General features: G+C 36.0%; 1 protein-coding gene across 2 annotated transcripts; it reads left to right on the top strand.

The window, feature by feature from the left end:
- Positions 1-200: 200 nt before the first annotated feature.
- Positions 201-22279, top strand: ESD (esterase D). 2 transcript variants are annotated; one of them, XM_007186839.3, is made up of 10 exons: positions 201-305; positions 3492-3540; positions 5863-5937; positions 6536-6624; positions 9277-9375; positions 10829-10953; positions 12019-12138; positions 12791-12889; positions 14862-15029; positions 22049-22279. In XM_007186839.3, the coding sequence occupies exons 3-10, from the start codon at positions 5870-5872 to the stop codon at positions 22127-22129; spliced, it is 849 nt and encodes a 282-aa protein (XP_007186901.1). In that variant the 5' UTR covers positions 201-305; positions 3492-3540; positions 5863-5869; the 3' UTR covers positions 22130-22279. The 2 variants fall into 2 exon arrangements, with proteins under 2 accessions (XP_007186901.1, XP_057389143.1); XM_057533160.1 differs by having other exon boundaries at positions 5863-5952.
- The last annotated feature ends 1272 nt before the right edge of the window (positions 22280-23551 follow it).

Below are 23551 nucleotides of genomic sequence, written 5' to 3'. Positions count from 1 at the left end.
CTGGTAAGAGTCTGGGCCAACGCGACTGGCGGCTCCTTGACGTACGACTCGCGTCAGGAAAAGGAGGAGCCGCCCACAAAGCGCTGCGGGGAAGTGAGAGGCGAGGGACGGGGCGGGGACTGTGGGGGGCGGGGCCGATGAAGGGCGGGGCTGAGGAGAAAGGACTCGGGAGTTAGGATCCCGGAGTGGGCGGGTCTGGGGGGGCGGACCCTAGAGGGGCGGGGCCGAGACGGTGGCCCTGGCGGTCATGTTGAGGCCCCGCCTTTCCCTTGCGGCTGCTGCTCCTCTTCCCTACGCGGCCCGAGGTAAGACTAGGTCTGGATAGAGGCCCAGATGTCCTCGGCCCATCTGGGTCTCGTGCTGCCCCGGTGCCACGACGGGGCCCGGTCGGGGCGCACGCTGAGGCCTGCGGCGAGTCGCGTGGGTGCGATCGCGAAGAACGCGGCCCCGGGCCCAGAGCGCGACGAGCCGCGGCAGGAGGCCGAGGGAGGGGCGCTGAGCCGAGGACTTTGCCCCGAGGCTCGGCGCCTCTTCCCGAATCCCTTTTCCTCACTGAGCTTCCAAGAATGTGTAACCCGGGGCGCTCGGGCGTGCGGTCTCGGAGGGCATCTGCCGGTTTATCAAGTACCCCACTACGTTTGCGTAGCTGTTCCTGCGTCAGGTGGATGGGTACCTCGGTCGTGGAGGAAACAGACCCCAAAGCGTTCGCAGCCTCCACGGGCGCCTGGGTCAGGGGGCCGGGCACCTGGGGATCCCGCTTCTCCGCACACGCTCGCAAGCACTTTGGAAGGCTGATCGTATTTGTAAATGCGCTGTCAGTTGTGTAGGGGTCTGGAGGCCGTCCGTGACTGGGTCGTCAGGGCGATGGCATTTGCGCGGACCTTGGAGGGCATTCGAGGTTGCAGGAATAACAATAGCTAACATTTGTGTGCATATCATGGCCAGCAGTGTTCGAAGTACGTGAATTAACTCAGTCCCGGGAACAACCCTATCAAACTGATCCTATTAATATCCTTACTTTACAGATGGGGAAATGAGGCATAGAAAGATGACGTAGTTTGCCCGAAGTCACTACCACTACCAAAGAACTACCGTGTAATAGTACGTGGTGAAGCCAGAATTTGAACCTGGAGGGTCTGGCTCCACAACCTGCTCTAAAACCATTGTACCATGACACCCAGTAGAAACATCAGGGCTATGCTAGAATCATACATAATTGGGTTTGACTAAATTAAGATAACAGAAAACAAGGCCAGACAAATACTGTGGGACCATTGAAGACAATTTTGAGAGCTAATTTAAGGTGCTTGGAGTTCATGGATGTTATGTTTTTCCCCAGGGTGGATTAAAAATTCATCTATGGGCAAGCCATGTGAATTTTTATGAAGGAAAAGCGATTATGCTTAATACACAGTTAATAATGTGACCAAAGTATATATAGAGTTATGTTCATCCTTTTTGTCAGTTCATAGTTTCAATTTTGTGAAGTTTTAATGGCATCAAGCTTTTAAAAAAATCACATAATTACTGACACTATCTTCCATTTCAGTGACTTATTGGTTTTCAACTTCTGCCCTGACAGCAGAGTGAGATTAGTTCTGGACACCTGTAGCAGCATCCTGGAAGTGGGCAAGCATTTTTCATCTGCTAGTTAATGTGGGCAAGCTAACCAGGTTTTAAAATTGACAATGTGCTTAACACTACTGAACTATACACTTAAAAATGGTTAAGGCAGTAAAGTTTATGTTACGTGTTTTTTATCACAATTTTTAAAATAAAATTAAAAATAAATTTAAATGACTGATAACTCCAAGTAGATCATGTTAGGCCTGAAGATGTGTCGTGTATAGGGATCCATTGAGCAGTAAGTTAAATGGATTAAAGCCCTAGGCCTCCATGCAGGATTGATTTTAGTGAGACATACAAGAAGGAAACAAAGTAGGAAGGAAAATTTAATTTCTTGCGTATAATTAGGATGGTGGCAGTGGGAATTCAGAGACGGGGTAACTTTAAGACATTTCAAATGTAGGTTGGCCAAGACAGGCATAGATGAAAAGAGAAGCAAAAAAAGCAATAGGAACACTTGGTTTGAAGGTAGGAGACAGAAGCTTAACTTCAGATGCGTTGAGTTTTACTAGCCTGTGGTACATCCTGTGAGAAGGTTCCAGCAAGAAATTTAAATTCTGGCACCAATGCCTGAGAACGATTGAATCAAGAGAGGCAGATTTACATTGTTTCAACGCAAAAACAGAGCAGAAACTTAGGGAATGGAATCCTGTTTTTTCACTGAGGAGAGGATTTGAACAAAGAAGTGACGGTCAGCAGTTCCCATAATCGGGTGATGTTGGGAAGACCTGTGTAGGTCATTGAGAGCCAGTGGGGTGGGACACGTTGCAGATGGAGAAATGGATCAAAGTCCATGAGAGAATGAGAACAAAAACCCAGGTAGAGATAGATTGAAAACTTTTGAGGCTCATGGGAAGAAGGAAAGAATGGGTGAAATACAAAGAACACAGACTTCTGGAGATAAATAACACTTAACTTCAATAAGTAAAGGGAAGAAAAGTAAGATTTGACAGTTTAGGCTTTTGGGGGAATGGATGCTTTGTGAATAAAGATGACTTTAATACTTTTTACCTCATTGGCTTTCTATGTACCATGCACTGAGAGAAACTTTGTTCTCTGAAGACTATTGATGTACATTTCATTGACTTTCTAGGAAGACTGGCACTGTGAAATTTTTTTTGCCTTTGTTTTTGGTTTTTCTCGGGGGAGGGTGTTTATTATTATTCTATTCTACTCTGTAACTTCATTTCTCTCCCAGAATCTGTTCTAGAACCGAAATGAAACGTGTCAGACAAATGACACATTTGGTGTCATTTGGTGCACACTACTACGTACATTTCTATTTATTTGTTTATTTCTGTGTATCAGTAACTTCACCATCATTCATAAGCCCAGTCAGTTTTCTCACCAGTTCATCCTTTCTAGCCAGTCAGCCCAGTAGTCCTTAAACCCTCATCTCTTCCCTTCTTTATCCTCCCCGCATAACAAGTTTGACCTACAACTCTTAGGTGATGAGTCTAGACTTCTTATCTTTCTCTACTTTTCTAGTCTCCACTCCTGTTTTCTTCACTCAGCAGTTGACTATATATCTCGTACTTTCAAATTACAATCTAAAAGTTTTTCTATTTATTTAAGAGAAAAAAAAAACTGTCTTCATAGGACTCTTATTCCAGGAAAAGTTTTTAACCAAACACAAGGCCTTGTGGCAAAATAGGTGTTAAGGTACTTAGATTATGGGCCGAGGTAAAGCGTTGGTGCTGTTCCATCAGCTGCCCTTTTGACACTGCCATACCCAGAGTAGATAGTCATCTACCTCACAAGGGGAAAATGTCTCCGTTGAGAATGTGTAGTGTACTATACATGTCTGTATAACCTTTGTTGTGAAAAGTATGTCCCATTTATACACCATTTGATCTTTTTTTCAGGATCACCTACCCTTCGGTGCAGATAAAAAAGCAAGTAGCAATTGGACAGGTACATTAAAGTTTTATTTTTATGTATTACTTTGGAAGTTGAATGAAAAATCTAGTAACTTGGTTTAAAATATGCTATTTTTCACATAGAAAAATTTTAGTGAAAAATGTAATCACCTAGTATATCATTTCACGTATCATAGTATATCATATCTAGTTCTTAGCTTATGTCTTATTTTTTATTGAGCCTAACTTTCTTAATTGACAATTGAAGATAGTTTCTAAAATGGGTAGTTAGGGGGGGTAAAAAAAACTTTAAAAGCTTTGATTTTATTTTTATTAATTCATTCTACCATTTTAAAAAAACAGTATTTTAACTTTGTTTTCTCTGGCCCAATGGAAAGTGTTTGATTTTGAATTTTAATTAAGAACATTCAAAGAGCAGAAGAAATAGACTAGTTACGGATTACCAAAATAGATGAATAACAAAGTATAAAAACAATAGAGGTAAAGAATAAGCTAATTTTTAAAACTTTCACATAACTGGTAGTTAGAAGTTAAAAATTTATTCATTAGTTCAACAAATAATTATTAGGTACCTCTCACGTACTAGATATATGCTCAGTGTACCATGTTTTGGGAAAGCAGACATAGTCCCTGCTAGATCTAAAAAAATAGGATTTCCTTTAAGAATAATTCAGGTAAATTTTATTCCTTAACACTACTGTGTATATATTTTGTGTGTATATTTTGTGTGTGTATATTTTAAAAGTATACATCTATCTCTGTTAATTCATTATTTAAGATAGTGTCATAAACAAGAATAGCTGAAGTTAATATTCAATAATTAATAACATTTTGTGGGCAGTTGTTTAAAAATTGGTCTTTTAAAGGTTAAGAGCATAAACCTGTGAATAGAAGGTAATGCTACCTCTGTGTATAATTGTAATACCCTAATGCTATAAAATTAGTGAATCTTTTCCGAAAAAAAAATTTTTTATGAGTATTTAAAAACCCTCTCAGGAGGCAGGAAAGCATAGCAGGAGAGTAGGGGCTCTGATGTCAGACCTTCTGGTTCACATCCCAGGTTTCCAATGCAAAGCTCAGTATTTGGATTTACCGAGGAGATTACTTAAGCGTAGGATTGAAACTAATCTTATTTAGAATTTTGCAAAGACGTTACCAAAATAAGCTTTCTAAGATTATTGCTACATATCTTTTTAGAGTAACCTTAACACCACAACTGATCAGCATACAGTAGAACATTCACTGAGAAGACCACCAGAGAGGTCATACCTGTTCCTGGTATCTGAGGATTTTTTATTTAGTGTGTATGATTTAGTGATTTGTAATAAGGAGAGGAAGGGAGTCCTGCCTCGAGAGATACAAATCAGAATCAGTCTGGTTTCTCTTTGCTCAACAGGTATTTACCATAAAGATGGTGTTCCAGTTTTTTTGGTATTTATTATTAAAAATTAATAATGTATGGTATTTTAACATTTAAGTTTAAAATTATTTATGAACACTTTAAAGATGTGTTAGAGAGAAAAGAATTACCAGACTTCAAAATTTCCCCATGACAAACTGTACTTTTAATTCACTCAGCACAGGCTTTTGTTTTACTTGCTGGTTTGTTTTAAAAGGAGAAATGTTGATCTGAAAATTGTATATCACTTTCTCTGAAACACTCCTAGGATGAGTAATTTGATCTCGTTCAACATGTAGGAAAGTGCCTGTGACACTGTGTTCAGTAAATGTTACCTGTTATTATTATCAAAATCATTATTGTTGCACCATTTTCCTCCCATTTTAATATCAACCATAATGTCATACCATTGCCTCCTTTGTTACAGTTAACAGGTAAACTATTAACAATTTTTAATCTTCTAAGCTAAAGTTAATAACTTATTTATATTCTGCCTCTTTCTGAAAAGAATTTGGAAAAAAGTAAAAAGGAAAGGGACTTCCCTGGCAGTCCAGTGGTTAAGACTCTGTGTGTCCATTGCAGGGGGCATGGGTTTGATCCCTCGTCGGGGAACTAAGATTTCACATGCCACGCGGCACAGCCAGAAAAATAAATTAAATAAAAATAAAAAGAATTTGGGGCAGTCCACAGTCATACAGACAAAAAAGCTTGTTAATAAATTAGTAATGACATTCCAAAGTACTAAAGTTTCCTAAAGTGAGTACCAAGTGTAAGTGTATGTATCAAAATTAGTCAGTTTCATAATATTATTTATGAGAGTAAATTAGCATGTGAAAAAAATTCAGGGTGGCAGACAGTTGCATATTTAGATAATTTATCCCCAAAACAGTTAGTTTTGTTTCAAATTTTTTAGGAACTGGTTCTCTAGAAATTAATGAGATTAATCTTCACTAATAGGAGAAGAATGGCATTGAAACAGATTTCTAGCAACAAGTGCTTTGGGGGATTGCAGAAAGTTTTTGAACATGACAGGTAACTACTAAGAAGGTACAATTTTAGATATCTGTAATTCTGCTTCTGTCTATTTGATTCTTTAAATAAGCCCATGAAAGATCACTGTTGCATGAATTACTGTTTACCTGTAAAAAATACCTGTGATTTTTATCAGCTTTATCTTATCTAGTTTTGATATTGGTGATGGTAATAAACTCTTAGTGATAAAAAGCAAATTAAGGATATGATGCATTGCAGTGCCCATGAACAAACATGTAGTTTAAGAGCTTTAGAATTCATTTTTTATAAAAGCTGATTTATTATTTCATATATCTCTTTAGAAACAATTTTTCTTTTAATAATTTTAGTGCTACATTGAGGATGTTACATTTATTCTTTTAATTCAGCCTGCTCAGAATGACTGTGTACCATGCACAGCCTAGGCTCAGTTTGGTTAATATCAATAGATCAGTATGCTAAATTGGCCTCATTCTTTCTTTAAGGGCTATGGTATATTCCTTAAATGTTGGTGGAATCACTTACTTTGGACATTAAATCACTTATTTTATGTTTCTGTCTTGACTGATGGGGGGGCAACTGATTTTTTTTTTTTTTTTTGTGACTGTTAAAATTATAGTGTTGAACTGAAATGCAAAATGAAATTTGCTATCTATTTACCACCAAAGACAGAAACTGGAAAATGCCCTGCACTATATTGGCTGTCTGGTAAGTGTTATGCATTTGAGTTTTATAAAGGAGTTTCTTTTTCTTTTTTACTAGCTTATCTTATTCTTTAATCTTTACTTATTGGTGTGCTTTCTGAACCATTTATAAAAGACCTTAGGAGCCTGTCATAGTCTACTCTTACTTTATCCTGAGAATAATTTCAGACCTACTGAATCACATTTGTTATACTTCTTTTTCAATTAGACCAAGTAATTCAGCAGAGAATATAAAGTTCTAGACTCAGTGACAAGAGCTTAGAAAAGTTGTTTACTTTGTACCTACTCAAGCGTTTCTTAGAGACTTTACCACTCAAATAGAACAGTATCAGGTAAAACCAGGACACCTGTGATATGCTAATTAGAAACCACAGCCAAGGGGCTTCCCTGGTGGCGCAGTGGTTGAGAATCTGCCTGCTAATGCAGGAGACACGGGTTCGAGCCCTGGTCTGGGAGGATCCCACATGCCGCGGAGCGGCTGGGCCCGTGAGCCACGGCTGCTGAGCCTGCGCTTCTGGAGCCTGTGCTCCGCAACAAGAGAGGCCGCGATGGTGAAAGGCCCGCGCACCGCGATGAAGAGCGGTCCCCGCACCGCGATGAAGAGTGGCCCCCACTTGCCGCAACTGGAGAAAGCCCTCGCACGAGCCAAAGACCCAGCACAGCCAAAAATAAATAAATAAATAAATAAATTAATTAATTAATTAAAAAAAAAATTAAAGAAACCACAGCCAAGTAACTTCTTACAGTGTTCTCTGAAATATTTTAATTGGACTGACCTTCTCTGGCTACAATCTGGAACATCACAAAAGAATACTAATGCTTCTAAATCAGAGGTGAATGTTAAAGATTCTTGAATGGGCTGTGAGAGAGTAATTTTGAACCTCTGTGCTAACTTTTCTTTCACAGGATGTTGGCACTTCATCTTTAGAAGCAGACGTTATAAGAGACTCATAGAAACCAAATTATGTCATAGCGTTCTATTTTTGTTTCTTTAAAACTGCTTCTTATAACTTTGATTTAAATCCTCCCTTATGTATGTCTCCTCAAGGATATGCCCCAAATACCAGTCTTTAAAAATGAGAATAATATTTAATTTTAAAAGGTAAAAATTAAGTGCCTAGTTTTTTTTTTTAACATCTTTACTGGAGTATAATTGCTTTACAATGGTGTGTTAGTTTCTGCTGTATAACAAAGTGAATCAGCTATATGTATACATATATCCCCATATCCTCTCCCTCTTGCGTCTCCCTCCCACCCTCCCTATCCCACCCCTCTAGGTGGTCACAAAGCAACGAGCTGATCTCCCTGTGCTATGTGGCTGCTTCCCACTAGCTATCTATTTTACATTTGGTAGTGTATATATGTCCATGCCACTCTCTCACTTCGTCCCAGCTTACCCTTCCCCCTCCCCGTGTCCTCAAGTCCATTCTCTATGTTTGCGTCTTTATTCCTGTCCTGCCCCTGGGTTCTTCAGAACCATTCTTTTTTTTTTTTTAGATTCCATATATATGTGTTAGCATACGGTATTTGTTTTTCTCTTTCTGACTTACTTCACTGTGTATGACAGACTCTAGGTCCATCCACCTCACTACAAATAGCTCCATTTCATTTCTTTTTATGACTGAGTAATATTCCGTTGTGTATATGTGCCACATCTTCTTTATCCATTCATCTGATGATGGACACTTAGGTTGCTTCCATGTCCTGACTATTGTAAATAGTGCTACAATGAACATTGTGGTACATGACTCTTTATGAATTATGGTTTTCTCAGGGTATATGCCCAGTAGTGGGATTGCTGGGTCGTATGGTAGTTCTATTTTTAGTTTTTTAAGGAACCTCCATACTGTTCTCCATAGTGGCTGTACCAGTTTACATTCTCACCAACAGTGCAAGAGGGTTCCCTTTTCTCCACACCCTCTCCAGCATTTATTGTTTGTAGACTTTCTGATGTGCCTATCTAGTTTTAACTCAACAACTAATTTCTTTGATTGGAAAAAGCAAACCAATTTTGCTAGAAGAGCAGGGTATTGCCAAAAGCAACAACAAATTACATGTTTGTTTTAGAAACATAGTATTGTGTAGCTAAAGATGCTCTTAGAAATCATGTAACCTGTAGAATAGGAAACTATTCTATAGTACCAGGGAAATTATATATTACCCAGGATCACATAAAAGAGTGAACAAGTTTTCTGATTCATGGTCCAAAGCTGTATTCATTCTTTTCTCCTGTTCTTTTTACATTTTGTTTCTGGTGAGAGCTACTGCAGTCATATCTCTTGTTAAAAGAATAACACACCATTAGGGTTGTAATAACATTTGTTTTATGCACCATATTGCCATTCTACAGTTTGAATAATTCTAAATTCCCAAACACACCTGGTCCAAAGGATTTCAGTAATTGAAATTTTAGTGAGTGACTTTCAAAAGACAGCTATGGGAGCATTTAACCTAAGACAGTTCTTGGATTAATACTGTTACATATTTTATGAGAAGGGAAACTTCAGTGTCTTTTTCAGCATTATTTCTTAAAACAAACAAACAAAAAACTTTTTAATAAGTGAGCTTGTTTTCCTGTGTTATAAGAAGATTAAAGCTTATAAACCATTCACAGGTCACAGCGTTATCATGAGATAACAATATTTTTGATCTTTAGGTTTAACTTGCACAGAACAAAATTTTATATCAAAATCTGGTTACCATCAAGCTGCCTCGGAACATGGCCTTGTCGTCATTGCTCCAGATACCAGCCCTCGTAAGTGTTCTTGTTCCAGAGGTCCTTTGTAAAAATATAAATCTTTAAGACTTAAGTTACAATATATACACAATTCATTTCATTTTTTTGCTATTTATTAATCTTTCAAGCAACATCATGTCTCTAAAATACCATGCTGTAATTTTCCTCACTGAATTTTACTCATAACGTCACCCTTACGAGAGGGGACAGTTTTGCTATTCCCATTTTACAGATTAAGACACTAAGACACTTTAAAACAGAGACTGAGCAACTCAATTAATAATGTATCATATTGGCACTAGTGCCAAAATAACCTACAATGCATAGGAAATAATTATTTTTATTCCCTGGGTAAACTGCCTTGTCACGTGGTAATTATCTTTTCTCATTTCTGTTAGTCATCAAATAGTCGTACAGTTAAACAAGTATTAGTTTTAATGTAAATGATTATAATGTTTACATTAGAGAAATGAGAATATCAAATATTTGAGAATTCAATCCATCAGATAGTTGAAACTTGTTTTGGGACCCTATAAGGGTCAGGAAATGGAATTTAAATGGTAGCTAAAACTATCTGGAAGTTGAATGGCTGGCCTTGGAAGTAATGCATTTCCTTTCACAATCCATATTATGTAAAAGTAAGACGTGTCACAGGAAATGTAATAAAATGTTTAATTCAGAAGAGCATCAAAAATATAAAATGCCTTGGAATAAACTTTTAAAGTATGAAGATTTATTTTAAAAGAAAACGTAAAATTTCCTAACTGTTGTAAGTGGAAGAATGCCATGTTCCTGGATGGGTAGACTGACTATTATGAAGAGGTCATTTCCATCAAATTACGTATCACTATAATTTTATTCAAAATCCCAGTGGTTGGCTTTTTAACTGTATGCAAGGATATAAAATAAAACGTAATTAGTTAAAATAGAATATAAGAAAATCCCATTGGGGGGGGTGGGTAAATAGGGGAAACGTGATGGAATGATTCCAAAGTACATAAGGAGACATCTTCAGTTCAAAATAGTGAATTGAGCACAAGCATTTGTTCCCCTTCCCTTCTAAGATCACAGTGGTACAGAGAAGTAAAGAAGTGTTGGTAATGAGGAGGGTCATCAGAGAAGGAATCTTAACACATTTCTGAAAGATAAAAAGAGAGTATAAGCCCTTTGACAGGTAAAACAGAGTGAGGAAGGATATGTTCAGAATACATAGGGGGGAGCTTCGTCAGTGAAGAAAGCCAGTGAATACCCCAGCCTGGAGGGCCATTCCCTCTCTTGCCTCATTGGCTAGAACTAGTCACGTGACCCCACTCAAGGGGGCAAGGAAGTATGTGCCCTAAAACGCAGAGAGCCCACAATACTTGGTGAACAGCTCTAATGCAAGTGAAATTTCAGGTTCATTTTAAAGTGTGTTATTAAACATGGGCCATTACTACAGAGTAGATGAAACCACAAGATTTGTCCTTCATAGGTGGCTGCAATATTAAAGGAGAAGAGGAGACCTGGGACTTTGGCACTGGTGCTGGATTTTATGTGGATGCTTCTGAAGATCCTTGGAAAACTAACTACAGAATGTACTCGTATGTAACAGAGGAGGTAACTTAATTTACAGTGTAATTATTAATTGATAGCTGCCAAAAGTTTGATTTTGGACACAAAGTCTTTCCAGTCCCGAGAATTTTAAACTAGGGTATGGTATTGATGAATCTATTTGGTACATATTTATTAATTATCTTAGTAAAAATTCCAACGTTTACAAGTACTATAGTCCTATTGTCTGCAATTTAAATGAACACTAAGTACAATTTTAAAGAGTTTAATAATTATATTGATACCTGTATACACTACACAGGTTATACAAAGAAAATAGTATATGAAAAAACTGTATTTTCTGGCAGCTGGTTGGTTCATCCAGATATATTTCATAGTGATTAAAATCAAAAAGGATAAGTGGTAAAGCATTGCTTCTATTAATAACATTTGTGTGCAGTTTATGCATTTTTCTATGATTTTAATTGTTAATGTGCACATCATAGAAACTCAGAAACGATAATATAAAATTTTAATCACCCATAATTCTGTCACCCCAAACAACAACTATATTTTGGTATATTCCAGACTTTTTCTAATGACTAGTTTTCATATAATAGTAAAACATTTTTATCTTGTTCTTTTTTTAGTTGTATAAAGTAAATATTTTCTAATATTCTGATCTATTTGTAACATAATTTTAATAATTGTATAGTATTCTGTCATATGCCGTGATTTACTTTTTTCTAATGGAGGCTATTTATATATTTACATATATTTTTTTACCATAATACGTATTACTGCATTGATTATCTTTGTTTATAATTTTTTACCCATAAGGACTTTTCCCTTAGAAGAGATTCCAGGAAGTGAAATTTCTAGATCAAAAGTTTACAACATTTTTAAGTTTCTTTCTGCATTATCTTCTTCAAGTTGCTTTCTAAGGAAGATGTAACATATATTCTCCAGTGATATATTAATGATCATTGTCTAGCTGACTTTTTTTTTTTAATCTTTACTAGTGTAAACCATTGTAAGACTGTGAATATGGAAGTATTATTTTAGATGACTTTGAAAAAGTCTAAACTTATTTCTGTCATATCTCTTGTCCCACTATTAAATTCTCTCTAGCTTCCACAACTCATAAATACCAATTTTCCAGTGGATCCCAAAAGGATGTCTATTTTTGGCCACTCCATGGGAGGCCATGGAGCTCTGATTTGTGCTTTGAAGAATCCTGGAAAATACAAAGTAAGATTACCTAAGCTTCTAGTGACAAGATATTTCTCTTGAATAGTATAATATTAGGAACTTTCAAAGACTGAAATTAAGATACTGTTGTTTTAGTATTGGGACTAAACTTTTCTAGTGTTGGGAATTTCAAGGGGTTTGTGGGGAAAGAGTATTAAATTTGACCATACAATATATGCTACAGAATCAGAAGTATAGGAATTTTATCCCAGTGGTTTCTCATTGGTCTATGAGAGGTATTATAAAGCAATTTTCATTGCTTCTATTCAAACTATAGTTTTCTAGACTTTTTTTCCTAAAAGTTATTATTGATTAATGTTATTGTGACAGTATGTTATCATTTACTTTTACCGGGAATATTCTTGTAAAGTTGACTTTGATTTTTTAAGTGGAAAAAATGAGTAGAAACGCTGAACATAAACTTTCATTTGTGCCTTATTTAATGAAAATGTAGCTCTTTTAATAGAACACACAAAGGATGTGGTATCTTGGAGAGGCATACAATCTAAGCCCATAATATAGCAAAAGGAAAATTGTTCACAGGGATTTTCATGGCAAGTCAGAGTTTTTAAGCAAGTTGTAAACACCTGTTCATATTCAGTTTAGCAAAGTATAACTTGTTTTTAATTTGTTTGTTCGTTTGTTTCTGAAGTCTGTGTCAGCATTTGCTCCAATCTGCAACCCAGTGCTCTGTCCTTGGGGCAAAAAAGCCTTTAGTGGATATTTGGGAACAGATCAAAGTAAATGGGAGGTAGGTACCAGATGGCGGTCTTCATACTCATTCTTAAGTTTTCAAATTTGTTAAAAAAGCTACACACTACAGATGTTACATTCTTAACTTACTCAAGTTAAGGATCCAAAGCAAAAAATAATTAACTAAAGTGTATACATATAACAATAAAAACAACAACAGAGAACAATTTTTCAGTTGCATTGAATTATGGCAGATAATTCTGCGGCTACATTTTTTTTCTGCTAATGATTCATTTATATGTTTATTTTCTAAATTAACATTACAAAAAATACCCCATATTACTAAATTTAGACTTACCTCATATTAACTGTGTGCTTAATTGTGTGATAAGAACCACGAGGCCTGGCTTTTCATTTCGTGTATCTGTTTCAAAGTCTAGCATCGCTCAGATTTGGATTTTAAATTCCAGACTTAAAAGCTCTTAAAAATAGATATTGTGTATGTAATATACATTTATGAGAATATTTCCAACAGTAAGATTGCTTTTTCAAGCATAGGAGCAGATGCTTCTAAATGAAAATAAAAATGGTAAAAATGGCCCTTTTTTCCTGAGACTGATTTGTGCACTCTTGTGCAGAAATGGGCTATTTGAAAACTCCACCAAGAGTTTGAATATTTTGCAGATGAACTCATCATCATGTGCATGTTAGCAAGTAGAAAATCGAGTGGGAAAAAAAACTTTTTTGTCTTATTGCTGTTTATTCAAAGTCATTTACACATGGACCCCTATTTTATTTAAGATTGGTCATTGAAATTCTGACAAATTGGAAGGTTAATCTTTTAGTCATTAGAGTTTTGTTTTGCTTAGGCTTAGATTTTTATTATATTGGAAGAATGCTGAAAATTATTACTATTAGTTACTTCGGGGCCAATGCATTGACAATGCTTGTGCCTCAGTGTTTTGAGTCCTCACCATGTGCAGAGTTTGTGTGGGGTTTTGAGATCTTATGTCAAGAAGGTGATGACCCTTTCCTGTCCACAGGGGCCTTATGGTCTAATAGAAGTTTTGAGTAAAAGACCAACTGATTGGGAGAAGTAGGGGAGAGGTACCCTATAAAGGAATCTGTATCATTTTTCTCCAAATGGCAGTAGATTTTACTATTTTAATTATGCAGTGTTTAGGCTATCATTTAATTTACTCTTGGAATAAGGAGGCCATGCAAAATTATGAAATCGTGGAACTTTGAACTAGTTGGACTTTATAGGTGTCCTTCCACTCTCTCCTTTTAAGATTAAAGAAAGCAAGTCTTAAAAAGCATGCTACTTTAGAAGGGGAAATCTTTTGGTTTTTGTGTGTCTTGATCAATGCATAGAAGTTGTCATTAGTGAATATACATGACTAATCAATATTTAAAGATGGATGTAATATAGAAAATTGTAACTAGCGGCAGCTCCTCACATAATAAATTTGAGTTGTTAATATGATTCAGATTGTTCAAATCAAGTCTTCCTGAAAGTTCCTGGAGACAGTAGACATTTGGTGCCATTCAGCAGATAGCAAAAGAGAGATTTATGTCTGGAATTAGTCAAAAAGAAGGGACAAAAAATAGACTATTTGAAATAGAGAATATTTGGAAATAGAAAAAGGTAATGGAGTTAGAAGAAATAGTCAATTTGTAAAAGGATTTACAAAGAAAACAAATTGGTTTTCTTGGAGTTGAGAGGTGATTAAACCTTAAAGGTTTGGAAGAAAAAAGGCTATATACTATGAAGAATACTTGAGATATAGAATTCTTGCCGTTGGTCTAGGACTGGTTGAAAGTAGAGAAGAAGCTGTAATTGAGGATAGAATTCTGAAGGCCTGTAAATAAAAACCAGACAAGCCAACTTAAAAGCATGTTTTCAATTTAATCAGCCTTAGAGCTGAAATGACTTTAAATTTCTATTCAGTTCTAGTATAGGGTATTCTGCAGAATATCTTTCTGGGCACTTTGAAATTTATTTTTCATTATTTCTCCTCTTTTTATAGGCTTATGATGCTACCCATCTTGTGAAGTCCTACCCAGATACTCAGCTGGATATACTGATTGATCAAGGAAAAGATGACCAGTTCCTTTCAGATGGACAGCTATTACCTGATAACTTCATAGCTGCCTGTACAGAAAAGAAAATCCCTGTTGTTTTCAGATTACAAGAGGCAAGTACTGGGAAACCTTAGCTTGTTCTAAATTAACTATTAAAAAAACAAGATTCCATAGTACTTTCTTAATTTTATTTTAGAATTTGAAAAGCTACCTCTAGTAAAGTATTTTTTAATTATAATATGACATTTAAAGTGAAAGCCTTCCTGTTAAGTTAATGATATCTAAGACCAAATTCCATAGAAATAGGAAAGCTTTTGACAGTGAAAAGTATTTACAATTTTCTGTCCCACTGTAAAATCAGTAAATAACACGAATTTAACGCTTGAATAGTACTTAATTGTCAACATTATCGGGTATATCTTTCTTGACACATGCGGCTATTGTTGCAGTAAAATAAAAGGACAAGCTTCCACCTTCATTACTCTTCACTTTATGTACACATCTTAGCCTCAGAAGCTGTGTATTATTTGTCTCTCTCACACACACACACACACACACACCACTTTATATTGTTTGAGTTAGATGCTAATCTATTTGTTGTGCTACTTGCTAGTTGTTTAAGAATAATTACTGAATTTCAATTGGTTCGCAAATTTTCCTTGACTAAAATACTTTTGACTATTCACTACTCACCTAACTCTATGCTAATACAGCTATAATTAAAGAAATTCTACCTTTATTTTTTTTTAATTATGTATTCATAAGCTTCAGAACATAATAAAAACAAAATTTTTATTTCAGGGTGAAAAGTGAACACTGAAAAGTATATATGGTTGTGATTTTTTAAAACATTTTTATTCATGTTTAAGGGTAATATGTCAGGCACATTGATCTAAAACCTATACTTATGATGATAAGTGTTCAGATAAATCTAGATCAATGTGTAATGTGGTATATTTCAATTTACAAAAATGTTTTCACAGCATGAGCTCATTTTAGCCTTATATGACCAGATAAGAGACCATTCCTAGCCTATCCACCTGTTTGGGTTTTTTTGGTTTTTTTTCAACTTTTTTTTTTGTTGTGGTAAAATACCACAATACCACATAAAATTTACCACCTTAACTATTTTTAAGTGTACACTTCAGTGGTATTAAATACATTCATAATGTCATACAGCTATCACCACCATTCATCTCCACGATTCCTTTCATCTTGTAAAATTGAAACTCTGTTCCCATTAAATACCAACTCCCCATTTCTCCCTGCCTTCAGCCCTTGGCAACCACCATGTTACTTTCTGTCTCTCTTACTACTCTGAGGGTCTCATATAAGTGGAATCATACAGTATTTGTCTTTTTGTGACTAGCTTATTTCACTTAGCATTGTCCTCTTAAGGTTCATCCATGTATCATGCGCCAGAATTTCCTTCCTTTTTAAGGCTCTTCATTGTATGCATATACCAAATTTTGCTTATCCGTTCATCTGTCAGTGGACCACTTAAGTTGCTTCCAAGTCTTAGCTATTATGAATAATGCTGCTGTAAACATGGGTGTACAAATATCTCTCAGGATTCTGCTTTTAGTTCTTTCGGTTATATACCCGGAAGTGGGATTGCTGGGTCATATGGTTGTTCTATTATTAGTTGTTTGAGGGACCTCCCTACTGTTCTCCAGAGCGGCTGCACCAACCACTTTGAAGTCCCACCAGCAGTGCACAAGGGTTCCAATTTCTGCACCTCCTCCCCAACACGTCTTTTCTCTTTTTTCTTTCTTTCTTTTCTTTTTTTTTTCCTGGATAGTAGCCATACCGGTGGCTGTGAGGTGGTAATGTGGTTTTGATTTAAATTTCCCTAATGATTACTGATGTTGAGCATCTTTCCGTGCTTATTGGCCATTTGTATATCTTTTGAGAAATATCTATTCCAGTCCTTTGCCCATTTTTCCATTGGGTTGCTTTTTGTATTGAATGCTATTTGTATTGAGTTTTATGAGTTCTTTATGTATTCTGGATACTAATCCCTTATCAGATAAATGATTTGCAGATATTTTTCTCCCATTTTGTGGGTTACCTTTTTACTCTGTTGATGTTGTATCTTGATGCATAAAATATTTTAATGTTCACGAAGTCCAATTTGACTATGTTTTATTTTGTTGCATGTCCCTTTGGTGTCATATCCAAGAAACCACTGCCAAGTCCATTGTCATGAAGCGTTCGTTCTATGTTTTCTTCTAAGAGTTTTATAGTTAGTTTTGTAGCTTTAGGACCTACATTTAGTCTTTAATCCAATTTGAGTTAATTTTTGTATATGGTGTTAGGTAAGGATTCAACTTCATTTTTTTGCATGTGGATTCCAGCATCATTTGTTGAAAAAACTATCCTTTCACCACTGAATGGCTTAACACTCTTGTCAAAAATCATTTGACCATATATTCCAGGGTTTATTTATGGGCTCTCTATTCTATTCCATTGGTCTATGTCTGTCTTTATACCAGTTACCACACTTTTTGATTACTGTAGCTTTGTAGAAAATGTTGAAATCTGGAAGCATGAGTTCTCAGGTTTTTTTCTTCTTTTTCCAAGATTGTTTTGGCTATTTGGGCTCCCTTGAGATTCCACATGAATTTTAGGATGGTTTTTTCTGTTGCTGCAAAAATTGCCTTTGGAATTTTGATAGGGATTGCATTGAATCTATAGATTGCTTTGGGTAGTCTTGACACCTTAACAGACCATGAACATGGGATGTGTTTCCATTTATTGTGTCTTCTTTAATTTCTTTCAGCAGTGATTTATTCATTGTACAAGTAGTTCATCTTCTTGGTTAATTCCTAAGTATTGTATTCGTTCTGATGCTATTGTAAATGAAGTTGTTTTCATAATTTTCTTTTCAGATGATTGTTCATTTTTAGAATATAGAAATGCAACTGATTTTTGTGTTTGACTTTTTATCCTGCTACTTTTGCTGAATTATTAGCTCTAACAGTTCAGGGTTTTCTACATACAAGATCATATTATTTATGGACAGAGATAATTTTACCTCTTCCTTTCCAATTTGGATGCCTTTCTTTCTTTTTCTTGCGAATTGCTCTGGCTAGAACTGCCAGTACTGTGTGGAATAGAAGTGATAAAAGTGGGCATCCTGTCTTATTCCTGATCTTAGAGGAAAAGCTTTCAGTATTTTACCATTAAGTATGACATTTGCTATGGGTTTTCATACATGACTCCTGGCCATCTGTTTTACAGATGAGGAGACAAGCTCAGAAAAGTAACCTACTTATCTAAGGTCACACAGCTAGTTTATGGTGGAACACGCCTGGAAGCAAGGTAGTCTGATTGCAAATACTATCCTCCTGTTATCTGTCTAACCATTCCAAAGCAAGGCAAAGCAGTACTCCTGAGGAGCCAAGGGATGGAATTAGAGCTAACATAAGGGGAAGTTGTGCATAACCTGCTACTTGTCTAACTCATGCAGCAGATCTTAGCAATTTCCCTGATGTCTTTTTAATCTCCTTGATATTTTTAACATGGAAACAATACATATATCATGTGGGAAAATAAGTCCAAAACCAATACATTATGTATACCTTGTTTGTGGGTATCCATCATATAGAAATAGATTTTTTTAGATTAATTTGAACATTTATCATCAGAATTACATTTTAGATCAATAATCAACCTTATGAAATTTGATTATAAATATAATAGTATGTTTAACTATATTAACTATTGCTATAAGTGATGTAACAAAGCATGTTTTTTCCAAATGACGTTAACTTCTTGGCTTTAGTGGTGTTGTTGCCTCTTCTGCTTCCCTTGTGTCTATGCCAGGAAATTTCATTGTTACCACGAACAACCAAGTTTCAGCCTGCCAACAAAGACTGAAAAAACTCTAGAGTTTGTTATAAAATCAACAGAGTTAGAACACTGGTGAAATTCTTGGGGGGAGAAAATAAATCAACTTATTTCTAAAATGACTATATCCCAAGCAACTGAAAAACGTAGTTGTCTGTACTTAATGAAGAGTCAGTACAAAGCATTCAATTCCTTAAAAAAAAAAAAGTGAGAAAGTATTGAAATCATCAGTCACAATTTTTAGCTCAGGCACAATTTTCTGTTCACTTTCCTTCCAGCATGGACAGGTTAAAAGTGAACTACACAGTCTGAAGCAGATTATGTTTAGGTTTGTTGTAATTGAATGAGCAACTGAATGGACATACCTGGGCACTGGCTCCAGGGAAGCAACTTTTCAGATTTTCAAGCCAACTTCTGTTGACTTCAGATTACCTCGGGTCTGAGGGCACTTGATTATAAGTACAGTTTATCTGTATTTCTTTATGAAATGGGAGCTGTGAAGGATTAAATAAGCTGAAAATAGTAGGGGGTAATATAAATAAGTGATCTAGGGAGGGAAAAAAATTATTGCAATCATGTACATGGTTTACCCAACTTCATTCATTTTCCTCTTTTTAATGGTGTTAAATGCTCACAATCTACATTTCTATCAACTGTCAAAAAAAATTGAGGGGGAAGTGTGGTCCATAGGGATATTTATTTGGCTTTTATCATACTTCATAATTTTTCTTTTTCTATTTTGAATCTAAATTGAAAATGCACAAGGTAGCAGAATTCTGAAAGCTAATATACACAGATCAAGTCTTAGTCTGAAGAGGAAAGGCCTAGTATGTCTTATTATCAGTTATTGAAGTAATATAGTGAAGAAACATTTTCAGTTTCAGACCTAATGGAAACTTCCAGAAACCAACATTGAAGCAAGGCTATAGTACCTTCTCAAGTCTCAGGCCCTTTTTGAAGATTCAGAGGTTGTTTTGGCCTCTGTGCCTCCCTGTTAGAGAAGAGTACGAACATGGCACAGAATTCTAGAAGTGCAGGGCTCTCTCACTCATCTGTATCCCCATGCTTAGCACAATTACCTGGCACATAAACTTTCAGGAGGTGCTTATTGAATCAACAAATGAGCAGCTTTCAGCCATCTTCTTCTTTGTACTCTGAAGAGACTTCATAACTCGGGAATTCATATCTGAGCTTTGCTAATTGGGTCTGGAAAATATGTAGGAAAATACTGCCTGTAAATATGTAGGAAAATACTAGCCACTGAAGCACTGCTTCTTTTTTTGAGAATTGAGCAAAGAATAAAAGAGTGAGTTCGTTTATTTTTATACTCTAAGAGAGTTGTGCTACCAAGGATTTTTCCATTTCAAGTGTGAGGTAGAAGAGGAAAGGAAGGCCCTTTCAAGTGTCACTAAATGAACGTAGTCACACAAGCTGCTTAACATACAAACCAATTCAAAGAATTTGATGAAAGGAGCTACCCCCGTTTAATAATATTGACCAGCAGAACCTGAAACTAATCAAGAATGACACAGCTCTAATTATATAAACGTCTTACATCTACCAGAATGGCAGTAATTCAAATGTATTCTCTCTTTATATTGACATTTTAAAAAATCTTTCTTTCTTGGTCCCTCATGATAGGCATTTTCTATTTTCTCGTGAAGGTAGACCTTCAGTTAAATATCATTATGGAAGGACATTTGCTTTGTATTTTAGATGAAATACACTGTTATCTTGCAATACACCCCTGAGAGCTCAAAATTGTCACTTTGGTTTACTCTGGGACTTCTCTGATAAAATAGTAATAATAATAAATAATAACAATAATAATAGTGGCTACCCAGTATGTGCCTGAAACTGCAACACACTGAACATACGTGCGACGAAACATGAAAATACAGCATACGCAGTCGCGTTAGGATTTTTGTTAACAAGTGTTGCGAGGCATTGATTTCCTTGCATCTACACCTGTTTTCAATCAGATCCGTCTTCCATCTGTGAAAAATGGCAGGTACTTGGTACTATATTTCACAGGTTTTGTGGCCTGAAAATCACGGGCATATTTAACCTCTTAACAACTCAAGAATTCCATGGTGGAAAATGCTTTTCTTTAACTTTCTTTATGTAAGAAACTGTCCTTCAGCTCTGAATTTAACTAATTTAACTGGGACTGGTCTGATCGTTGAGAGATGTGAAACCAAATAATTCCAAGGCTCAGCCTTATTTTGACAACATTCCTATCAGATTCACTTCCACAGTTTGGCCACTGAAAATAGAAGACAGATTGCTTTTAAGTTACTTTGATGATTTTAAACTAGAACTCTTAATTAACTGCTGTTCCCAAGATACGCACTGCATACCCCTGCCAAGTAAGAGGTAGAGAACATTTACTGATTCATCAAAACCTTAGGGACTTTACCTTGTTCCCTGAAACCCAGGTGATATTTTTATTAGGTTTTTTTGTTTCTTAAGTGCTTAGAAAAATTCGTTTTTCCTCCCATCAGAGACCATTCGCTCTATCTTAGACTTTCATCTTTCTCAGATTATTCTATTTTGTATTTTAATTGTGTTTTGGCAGGGTAAGGGCTGTCCCCAAAATTATCTGGTTTTTAACACTCTCTGATTCTTCCCACCCTATTTTTCTTTTCTTTTTCCTTTGAGAGCTACTTATTTTGTACTCAGAGGACACCCCGAGAAAGGATTGCCTCTCCATTTACCACTGATTACCTACCAATGATTTTATTTGACCAGATAGAAATCTGTTTCAACTCAACTACTTGGCACATTTTCTCTCTGCTTCATGGTAGTTTTCAAAAGTTTACTGACTTTTTACCCAGTTTGATTTATTGCTGAGGGATGTCAGAGTGTAATGAATTATTCCTTTTTCCTCAAAGATACGATATGCTTTTACCGTGCAGGAGGTCGAATTCTTAACGTGATTTATGATGGCTGTGTTTAACTTCCCAGTGATAGGGCATTTGGGCGTTCTTCATGTTCTTTCTCTGTATTGTTTATGTGTGCTTATTTTGTATCTTAACATTCCCTTATTGATGGTGGTGCATTGCTTTTGTGAGTTGAAACTTTTTTCAACTACTCTTTTTTCAGTGAAAATGTTGAAGTACAAGTGTAATAAGCTTTACTTTGATTATAAACCTTCCACATGTTGTGATAGTTTGATTATTTACAAGCAAATTAAGTGACATGCAAGATATATTTAATGTCCCTAATATCGATTTTTCTGAATAGTAGATAAATGTCTTATCTCTATTTTGTCTTCTAGGGTTATGATCATAGCTACTACTTCATTGCAACCTTTATTACCGATCACATCAGACATCATGCAAAATACCTGAATGCTTGAAAAACTTCGGATAAGAGAATCTCTTCAGGATGATAAAATTGTAATAAACAGACTGGCAAGGAAAAAAGATTTTAAAACATTGGATTTTGTAGTGCTAAAAATGCTTCATTCTGTAGTTGAATCACCCTCTGAATAAATATATCAAACCTGCTTCTGATTTAAAAAGTTACTTTACCATTGTTCACATGGGAAATATTTAATACTTCACAGTTTTTTCGAGGTAATTTGGAAATCATTGTTGTGTTGACCTCAGGACACAGAATTTGAATATAATCCCATTGAAATCATGAAATGCTAACTCTGGAACAGAGAGTTTAAAGGTAGTTTAGCCTAAACTCCTCACCTTTCCAGACTTTAAGCCCCTGAAGGCGTGGACTGTCTTCTTCCTGTTCATTGTTACACACCTAGTGTCTAGCAACTGCTTGGCTTCTAGTAGTCATTGAATTGAATAACTATTTGTTAGTTGTTGAATAAGCAAGTAGGGTCAGAAAGGTTAAATGAATTCCCCATCATTACACAGTTATTTGTGGGAGAACTAAGATTAGAAGTCATATTTCCAGAGCCCAATCAATGATATTTCTTTTCTTATCTGTTGAGTCAAATAGATTTGTGGACATTGGTTTATGGACCTCTCTCAAGAGACAGGAATTAAATACTAGATTCAATCTGAAATTAGATAAGGAAACTTGTTTCATATGTTACTGTAGAAGATATTTTCCTTTAGTTACATGCAGAAATTTAGCTTGATGAGCTCGCCAAGAACTTGTAAATACCAAAGTGTGTTCCTTTAAGAACTTAAATGGACACTCCCGATGACCAGGGATGGAACCTGGGACCTCAGCAGTGAAAGCACCGTGTCCTAATCACTGGACCGCCAGGGAAGTCCCCTGGTTGTTTTAAAAGAAATATATTTTTCTGTTAAAGAGCACAAAAGTTATACATTTTAAACATTCAGTAAGAATGTGTATTACATGGTAATTGAGGAAGACATCAGGTTCTTAAAGTTATAAAATAAGTACTATGTAAATGTGAATTAGACAGTACTAAAATTTTTTAATTCGTACTATTTAAATTATCAGTAGTCAAGGGACTTCCCTGGTGGTCCAGTGGTTAAGACTTCACGCTCCCAATACAGGGGAGCCGGGTTCCATCCCTGGTCAGGGAACTAGAGCCCACGTGCCACAACTAAAAGATCCCACACGCGGCAACGAAGATCCCGCGTGCTGCAACTAAGACCAAATAAATAAATATTAAACAATAAAAATAAATATTAGTAGTCAAGATTGAGCCCTACAGTGAGCTACACACAAAATGGTTCTAAGTCTAAACAGACTTGTGTCCTCTAACAAGAAACATTTTTTAATTCACAAATTTTTTGCACGTTGTTGGTAATTCCTTTGTAAAGAAAAACAGTTGTGTGAT

Source organism: Balaenoptera acutorostrata, chromosome 18 (assembly GCF_949987535.1).
Source record: "Balaenoptera acutorostrata chromosome 18, mBalAcu1.1, whole genome shotgun sequence".
Taxonomy (NCBI): domain Eukaryota; kingdom Metazoa; phylum Chordata; class Mammalia; order Artiodactyla; family Balaenopteridae; genus Balaenoptera; species Balaenoptera acutorostrata.
This window is presented reverse-complemented; position numbering and strand designations above follow the sequence as displayed.

Excerpts from the sequence above, each read along its gene's own strand:
- ESD (XM_007186839.3), top strand. The coding sequence starts at position 5,870 with ATGGCATTGAAACAGATTTCTAGCAACAAGTGCTTTGGGGGATTGCAG. Across the intron at positions 6,625-9,276 it reads TGCACTATATTGGCTGTCTG|GTTTAACTTGCACAGAACAA; the intron begins GTAAGTGTTATG and ends TTTGATCTTTAG. Across the intron at positions 10,954-12,018 it reads ACTCGTATGTAACAGAGGAG|CTTCCACAACTCATAAATAC; the intron begins GTAACTTAATTT and ends AATTCTCTCTAG.